Source organism: Crocodylus porosus, unplaced genomic scaffold, assembly GCF_001723895.1.
Source record: "Crocodylus porosus isolate Cpor-Errol unplaced genomic scaffold, CroPor_comp1, whole genome shotgun sequence".
In the NCBI taxonomy this organism is placed as follows: Eukaryota; Metazoa; Chordata; order Crocodylia; family Crocodylidae; genus Crocodylus; species Crocodylus porosus.
This window is the reverse complement of record NW_017728931.1, coordinates 50873671-50882408: the sequence shown is the minus strand read 5'-3', so window position 1 is coordinate 50882408 and position 8738 is coordinate 50873671. Positions and strand designations below refer to the sequence as shown.

The window sequence follows — 8738 nt, the reverse complement described above, 5'->3', positions numbered from 1 at the left end:
CTCATGATCAGAGGTCAGGAAAACAGACCTTATGATGACAGGCTGAGAGCTATGAAAAACCACAGGCTCAGGGGTGATCTGATGGCCACCTGTAAGTTTATCAGGGGTGTTCACCAGTATCTGGGGGAACATTTGTTCACCAGAGCGGTCCAAGGGATAACAAGGCCAAATGGTTATAAATTCCTGCAAGACTGTTTCAGGCTGGACAGAAGGAAGAATTTCTTCTGTGTCTGAGCCCCCAAGGTCTGGAACAGCCTGCCTACATTGAATGCCTTCCAAAGAAATTTGGATGCTTATCTTGCTGGGATCCTATGACCCCCAGCTGACTTCCTGCCTCTTGGGCAGGGGCTAGACCCGATGATCTTCCGAGGTCCCTTCCAGCCCTAAAGTCTATGAAATCTATGAAGTGTTACGGGATTGTTGAATCATGGAGTGTCACCCTATGCAGAATGAACTGTTTGCTGACAAAAGCTATGTTTCCACTTTAAGTCCATCATTAAACTTGGATGATGGTCTATTCAGGTGGGGTGTGAGTTGGCTGAAGCTGAGAAAAGATAGGTATTTAGGAATGGAAGAGAGCCCAGGGGCATTAAATCCAATCCCCTGCTACCATACAAACCATAACATACAATCCTTTGCATACATTGATCAAGTTCCATCTAAAAATGATCTGGGTTTCTTCTCTCCTCTACTGTTATTGGATGGCTGTTCCAAAGCCCTGGAATGGTTAGAAACCTCCTTTTAATTTCCAGCCTAAATTTATTCAGGCCAGTTTGTATCCATTTGTTCTTGTACCAACATTGTCCTTTATCTTAAATAGCTCTTCTCCATCCCTGGTGTTTATCCCTCTAGTGTATTTATAGAGAGTAATCATATCCCTTATGTCACCACTACTTAGCTAATTCCTCCCTCTTCTCTGCAGAAAGTGGAGAGTGGAAAATTCCCAAACTCAGAATGAATAAAGCAAGATGTTGCTTAAAACTGCAGAGATTGGAGTGGGGGAAAGCCACAGTGGATGTGTTGGGGAAGGAAGACTGGATCATGGTTTTGCTACAGGGTCTGGGGTTGCTGCTTAACCCAAAAAAAAAAATCCATGATCTAGGTGATATGCCATGGGCTGCATGATAAGAATCCTGCCCCCTATTTAGAATAAGGGTCTAGACCCCAATGGTGCCCATAGCAATGAGGAAACCAAGGCAGAAAACCATGTGCAACGTTTACTGTAGCCTACAGCTGCATATCTCATGTTGACAAGAGCAGTTTGTTTCATAATCCTGTGCACAGTTGGTATGTTTGTGTGTTGTCAGGCCTATCAGAAGTCTCTGAAGAGTTATACTGTAAACCTGCAGGAGTACTCAGTGGGGAGGAGCAAAGAGAAAGTGCATGCCTAAGTTTCCAGGAGCTAGGAGAAAGAAGGGCGGAGTCAGCTGGGCCCCATTCATGAGTGAGTAAGCAACAGAGAGCCAGGTCCCAGGAAATGCAGCAGAGAGGCCAAAGGGAGAAAAAGTATGGCAGTTAGGGCAAGGGAAGCTTAAGAGCCACGTGGGCCCTGTGGATTAGGATCCAGCTGCACAACAAGCTCATGAGCCTGCAATAAGAGGGAATTTTACCCAGGACTGTCGCAACATATGCCTCATATTGTTCACTCATTCAGAGAGCAGTGTGATCTGAGGAGGGAAAACATGCTCATCTCATGACCTGAAGCAGAATCTGGCTTATTCTTTCTTCAAATCACCAGGACATTAGACATGAATATGCCCATATAAAAGGACAACGAGAATCCCAAAGACAGCTCCTCCTCCCGTTAATGTGCTGAATCAAACAACTGTTACTCTGACCCAGCTATCAAAAATCCCCGACAGCTTGTGGAAATTGAAAATCTCTCCTTGGGGTAAAGTGACTGCTATTGCAGGCAGTTTATTCCTAGGACCCCTATTCAGGCAGGTACTTCAGCTCCTGCTCTATGTTTAATATTTATAAATAGCCTATAGAAGACTATAGGAGCTTTTCACATACCAAGAATTAGGCATGTGTCTTGCTGAATGAGTGGAAATGCACACCTGCACATGTTTAAAACAGTTTTCAAAGGAAAACTCCTTGCTATGAGAAAGTAGGACAGTGGAACAAAGTACCTAGGAATTTCCCTCCTTGGAAGTTTTCAAGAAGAGGCCAGATAAACTAGGATAGTTTAATAGTGAACCCTGTACCTCCACAGTGAATTGGACTAAAAGATCCTGTGGGGGGAAGAAGGGACCCATTCAACCCTATGATTCTAATAGCATGGAGAAATACGAAGGAAAGGCATGCTTTGCCTCATCTGAGCCACATGGCTTGCTCAGGAAAGCAGAACTATCCCTTCCTAGAAATGAGAGATACTGCAGTTGTGTCATCAGCAGGGAACCTGGTTTCCTCTGTTTAAAAATAGCAAACTCTTTGGGGGAAAAAACCCTAAATTCTCTGATTAAAACCCCCAAATCCATGTTTTTCTGCTATTAAAATGAAATGCCACTATATATACATAGATATCAGTTGAAAACAATGGTTTATTGATCTATTTACAGTTTTAAAGCAATTTGGAAGCCTACCAGTGCCTCAATCATTATGATAAAATACATTCTAAATACCTATATATTTTGGCATTTGATTTGGGTTTTTTATTATGGAAAATCAGAGTTCCCCTTGCCCACTTCACTCACCAGGATGCAGGTCCAGCTGGCACCCGTATCGCTTTGTGGCACTGAGCAGCCTTGATATGCCGGTGCCCTGCCCATGCTGTTGCCCTTTACGCCCAGCCCACAGCCCCCTGGCACTGTTGGTGCCCCTCACTCCCAGGCTGCTGTCCCCAGTGTTTGAGGAAGTGGAGGGGGGGAGGGTGTGGGCACAGGCAATGCATTGGATGGTAGGGAAGGCCACATGCCCCCCCCCCCCGATTTCTACACCCAGTGAAGCCTGGGGCTGCCCCCAGCATGGACCAGCTCCAGGCAGGAGCTGCATCCATTTCCCAGTGGGCAGGAGCTGGAACAGGAGGCAGTGCCATGCCACCATGACTGCCAAGATGAGGTGCAGAAGCACAGAGTTGTGCCCCCCCACACTGCTGCCAGGTGGGCAGGAGGCACCTCACCTTGGTGGCCATGGAAGTGCAGCACTCCCTGCCATGTCAGGTCCTACCCAGTGGGCCATGGCGATAGCTCCTGCCTAGAGCTGATCTAGCCAGGCTGCAGCCCTGCACCCCATTATAGATACAGACCTCTGGGGCAGCACATGCTCTCCCCTCCCCCCAGTATGTTGCGTGTTGCGCCGTCTCCCACCCCCCAAGGGAGGGAGCTGCAGGCACTGCCCTCCGCACATGCATGTGGTACCCCCTGAGTCCCACCCCCTACAGCCCCTTGCAGGCTGGAATTCTGCCAGCCTGCAAGGGGAAACCCATGGTTCCCCATGTTTTTCTCCTTTAAAGGAGAAAGTCTGTGTTTTTCTGTGGCAAATGCAAAACCCAGACCCCTGGTCATCAGGATGGTGCTCCTCCTGAACAACAAATATAGCTGTGCCAACTAAATACACCCTGTAGAAAGAAACAATGTGAGATGTCTCCATACACTTCAGCTTAACATGAGCCGAGGGTGAGGCACTCCCTATAAGATAACCCCAACTTATGTTCAGTTCAGCAGAAAGACCCTGAAGTTTATTAAGGTGTATTTTTTATTATCATCATTCATTCAGACCTTATCTGACAAATATTAAAAAAAAAAACCCGAGAGAGAGAGAGGTTTTCAGGTTCCTGAACAATGGTAGATACAAAATGAGAACACAGCACAGTCATCATCCCCATGAAAGAAATTCAAGTTGATCCTCCCTCTCACCAAGTGCCAATCCAGATAGATCATGAGGCAAGCCTAAATCAATTAGTCAAGCATCCCATGACCAATACCTTCCCCCACCCTTCCAATAAGATGCTGTAGAAGGGCATCTTACAAGTCCGGAGAAGTAAGCCGGGGGAGGGAAATGAGCTAAAACCCAGTATATTTAGATTTGTAACCCAAGACTTGTACAAGATGGCAATGTGATTTAAAAAATTGGAAAAGGTTAAGAACATCTCTTACAAATCCTGTTCTAAGGCAATGTGTTTGCATGGTAGGGATAGGAATGGGCATGTTACACAATCTTCCCCATCCCCTCTGATATGATGTCTTCAGGCTCTGCACGCATGTACCACTCCACCCAGGCACCATCATAGATGGCCACATCTGGTTTGCCACAGAGGTATGCCCCCAGGGCCACATGGCAGGCAGTGACTCCAGAGCCACATGTGGCTACCAGTGGCTTTGAGAGCTCCACCTTCTTCTCCTGGAACAAATTGTGGATCTCCTCAGGGGTCTTTTCGAAGCCAGCCTCTGTGAGGAAATCCACAAAGGGAATGTTCAGGGAACCTGGGATGTGACCAGGCTCAATTCCTGGAAGAGGAAGAAAAGCATTGAAGAAGATAGGAGTTAATCTTTGTATCAAGGATGGTTCCAGCACAAAACCTCACTACTTAGCTCCATACACAGCAACTCCCATTCTGAAGCCACCACATTATGTATCTCACAGTGCTACCATGAGGATCAATTCATGTCTGTACCTGAAGTACTAATTATTTTTAAGGGGAAAGAGGTTGTGAGAGCTACCCCATCTGTCCCTTCCTTGGTCTCCCAAAAGACTGTGTGTGCTTCTGCCTACAGAACATGAGACCCTACAGTCATGTTAAGCCAGGGGTGGGCAATTATTTCAGGGGGAGGGCTGCTCACTGAGTTTTGGCAAGCCATCGAGGGCTGCATGACAGGCAGCCAGGGACAGATAAATATTAACTTTCTAAATTTTTTAGGGGCCCCATGGGCCAGATAGAATGGCCTGGCAGGCCACAGGCCGCATTTTGCCCACCTCATGTTAAGCTATATGGCTTCCTTCCCTTATAAAGGACCTAAAATATCACTTTCAGCCAAGACCAACTTAGAGGTAAGGCAGAGATGAGTTTGAGGGGTGTCTGACTGAAACCCATCCTCAACACAAGCAAGTTTCCATCTTCAACTTGCAGATGGGAGCAGAAGTCATGGTTTTGGGCTCATGTCTTAACTAGACCCCATGCACGTTACGCTGATGGTCAAGTAAGTGCGTTACCATCTCTAGGTTCCATCTCTATCCCCCTGAATCGCCCAGCAGAGCGAGCATCCACCAGCTGGAAACGACGTGATTCCATGTTCTTCTTTATGTCCTCATGGCTCTTCACCAGCGATTTGTCTAGGGAGGCGTGGAACTCAGCAGGAGCTGTCCGACTCTTGCCAGAGCTCAGCGGATATCCTTCTCGCTGCCAGTTCTTCAGGCCACCATCCAGAAGGGAAACAGCATCATGCCCAAAGGCCCGGAACATCCACCAGACCCGGGGAGCAGAGAAGAGCCCCTGATCACTGCCATCATACACAACCACGTGAGAGTCATTCCCAACACCCAACTTGCCCACATACTCTGAAAAGTCATCTGTACTGGGCAACATATGGTCATATGGTGAGGTACGGTCACTGCACTGGTCAATGTCAAAGAAGGCTGCCCCGGGGATATGGTGCTCTTCAAATTCCCGCCGGGGATCACGCTTCATTTTCGGGAGGTACCAGGATGCATCTAGGAGCCTCACAGCCAGCCCAGGCTGTGGGGACTTGATGGCTTCTGACACCCATTTCGCTGACACCAAAGCACGGTAGAGGAACTGCTGTGACATTGCTCTCAACTCTTAACAGAGTTCAGCCAGTCCCTGTGGCTTATCTGAACTCTCCAAACTGTGAAGGAGGAAAATCGTAGATTAGCAACAGAAGGGGTCATGGAGAACTACAGAAGGAAGATGCCAGATACCAAGCAAGCTCTTTGCACCAGGGAATCCTCTTTCTTATCTAGGCTTGCACAGCACTCAGCCTGATAAGCTCTGGAGGTGCCTATACACAAGCAGCAGGGCTGCTCAGACACACTGTAATTAGAGTGCATCAGAACAGACTTGATTAATCAAGTCTGTTGGAACATGATAATTACCACGCTCCAGCAGCCTCCAGCGTCTTGTGTATTGGCATCCCTACACTTCAAAATAGCAGTGGGGGTGATTTCATTAAAGCTCGTTCCACAAGCTTCAGTCAAAGCACCCCCACTGCCACTTTGAAGTGCAGGGATACTGATACATGAGACACTGGGTGCTTTAATTAGAGCGGATGTCAGAGCCACTCTAATTAAAGTGCTCTACCCCACCCCAAGAACATATGTATAAATGCCCTGGGACTCCCAGGGGTTGCAGTAATATGGATAATAAGCAAGGAAAGCTGGGTCCCTAGTTTACAAGTTATAACCCATCCTCTGCCATGCTTTATATTAGGGGTTCCTAGTTTTTCTGTGAGAACACTATTTTCAAGTTCAGGATCCTACTTCTAGTCTGAACAGTGCCTTCTGCACAAGCATGTATCTGGCACACTTCACTGACTCCCCTAGCACTTGCCCCTTCTGTGGACAGAGGGATACCCTGGTGCATGCCCTCCTCAAATGCATCAGGCTGCAAGCCCTCCCCTGCCTCCTCAGGAACCTGCTCTTGAGGTTCTGCCTGCACTTCTCCCCGCTCCTTTTACGCAGTGCCATGCATGGCCCCACCAATTCCTATGCCTCCCTGGTCAACCTCCAGCTCCAGCCAGACTCGCCACGTCTAACAGATCACCAAGGAGTCTGTAGCCAGGGGAAGAGAACTCGAGTGACTGTGGGCCTGGTTTTTTCCACGCATGTCTCCAGGCCAGGTTGCACTGGGTGGTACCCCATCACCTCCTTTGATTCACTGGAGGGGTGGCAGATCCCGACTTTAGGGTGGCAGCAGCCAAAGGGTAGAGGCACTTGTGGAGAAGAGTGCCAGCTCTGACTGTGTGGCACGCCCCAAGGTGACTGCTAGCTGGCCTTCTCAGCTCCGTTTGCCCCCTCAGAGCCCTCCAGATCCACCTACCACCCTCACTCTTGTCCCTGTTACTTCACCTGTTACCCCCCAGCAAGCAGGAGCCATGCACTTGGTGGCCTCCCTTGGCTGAAGACAGGTTTGGTTCCTGGCAGTAGGGGGGAAGGCCAGGCCCAACGTGGAGTTAGCACTCAGGCTGCGACTGGCCTGTTAGCACAGCTGGGCTTGCCCCAGCCTCCTCCCTGCTGGGAACTGTGCCACCCTGAGGTGGGAATCTGCTGCTCTAGGCATAATGGACTTGTAACATGTCAATGGGAGTTATGGGCCTAGGCCCACCAAGTAAACTATACTCCCCCTTTAGTAACAGGAGCCCCTCGTGCCATGCTCCTAATTCCTTGGGGCAAATAATAATGAAAACGGGGACAGGAGTGGAGGTCAAAAGTTACTAACTAGGATGCTGAAGGGGGAACACTGAGAAAAGCACACCGGACAGTGTCCACAGGCCCTCAAAGAAGTCCAAGCAGCCAATGGACGCTACCTAGAGATACTCTGCCTGGCCATGGGATCACATGAGGGACAGGAAAGTGGCCCCGCAGACCTCGGGGGTGCTCCAGGCCAGAGCCTCCTTCCTGGTAAGCTACACTGCTACCTTAACTAAGCAGGGTTTGAATTACACTTTGACTCTTGGGGGAGGGGGGCAGAGGAGGAGCTGCAACAAAAATTAACCCAGTTCATTGATTAACAAGTCCACCTAGGTGAAGGAGCAATCTGACTGGAGACCCCCCAGGTTATGATTTTCAAATCCATACAGGAGGGCTCTCATCTCATATGGGGTGCTCAGCCCCCACTCAGCGCTCCCCCTTAGTTTGCACCCTGTAGCCAGGACGAGGCTGACCAGGAGGTCCCAGGACCTGGTGGGACCACAGATGAGGAATACATAAAACAGACAGGTGAAGGAAGAAGTGCAGCCAGAACCTCAGCAAAAGGATCTGGAGGAGGCAGCAGCAAAGGGGCTGCAGCCTGGCACACTCCAGGTACCGGAGCGCCAGGGTCTCCCTCTGCTCCCAGAAGGGGCAGGTGTCGGGGTGTCCATGAACCATGCTAGATGCACGCCTGTGGCGACGGCTCTGTACAGGAGCCTGCCAACTGAGGTCCCCAGTGGCTCGGGAAATCAGGGTCTGTAGGCACACTGGATCCAGCTGTGGGAAACCGCTGGGGTCCAGGTGCGAGCCATCCAGGGATCACCTGGGATCAAGAGATTGTCTGGGATCTAGAGATCAACCAAGACCTAGAGACCAGCTGGGTTCCAGGGATTGCCCCAGGGTCCAGGGACCCCCCCCCCCGGGATTCCCTGGAACCTGGGGCTATTCCTGGATCGCCCGGGATCCCCGCGATCGCCGAGGGCCTAGCGACAAGCCTGTCCCCAGGCCGCCCGGCGGTAGGTGCAGGGGGTGGCCCCGCACGGCGCCCGCAGAGGCAGCGGCAGCGCAGCGGGGGAGGGCGCTCCGGTGCCGGGGGCCGAGCCCGGAGCCGGGCGCTGGCGGGGGCCGAGCTCCGACCGTACCTCTGCGCCGCGGCCGCTCCCCGCTGCTGCTCCGGCCTGCGGGGCCGCGCTGGTCCCACCCCGCCTGGGGCGGGGCACGGGGCTGGGCGTCTCCGCCGCTGAGTCACTGCGGGAAGCCTCCCGCGCTCGCCCCCGCCCGTCCTCCTTTCCCTGCTCCCGCCAGCCGCTGCGCTCGCCTCTCCCCGCCCCGCCCACAGCGGGGGACGCACCGGGAGCCTCCGTGGGGAAGCA

At 51.0% G+C, this 8738-nt stretch overlaps 1 protein-coding gene across 1 annotated transcript; it reads right to left on the bottom strand.

Annotated features, from left to right (window-relative positions):
* Nucleotides 1-3742: 3742 nt before the first annotated feature.
* Nucleotides 3743-8577, bottom strand: MPST (mercaptopyruvate sulfurtransferase). The gene is made up of 3 exons (XM_019544858.1): nt 8508-8577; nt 5152-5804; nt 3743-4448 (listed from the first exon to the last, which is right to left on the bottom strand). Exons 2-3 carry the CDS (start codon nt 5744-5746, stop codon nt 4150-4152), a joined length of 894 nt encoding a protein of 297 aa, XP_019400403.1. The 5' UTR covers nt 5747-5804; nt 8508-8577; the 3' UTR covers nt 3743-4149.
* Nucleotides 8578-8738: the final 161 nt, after the last annotated feature.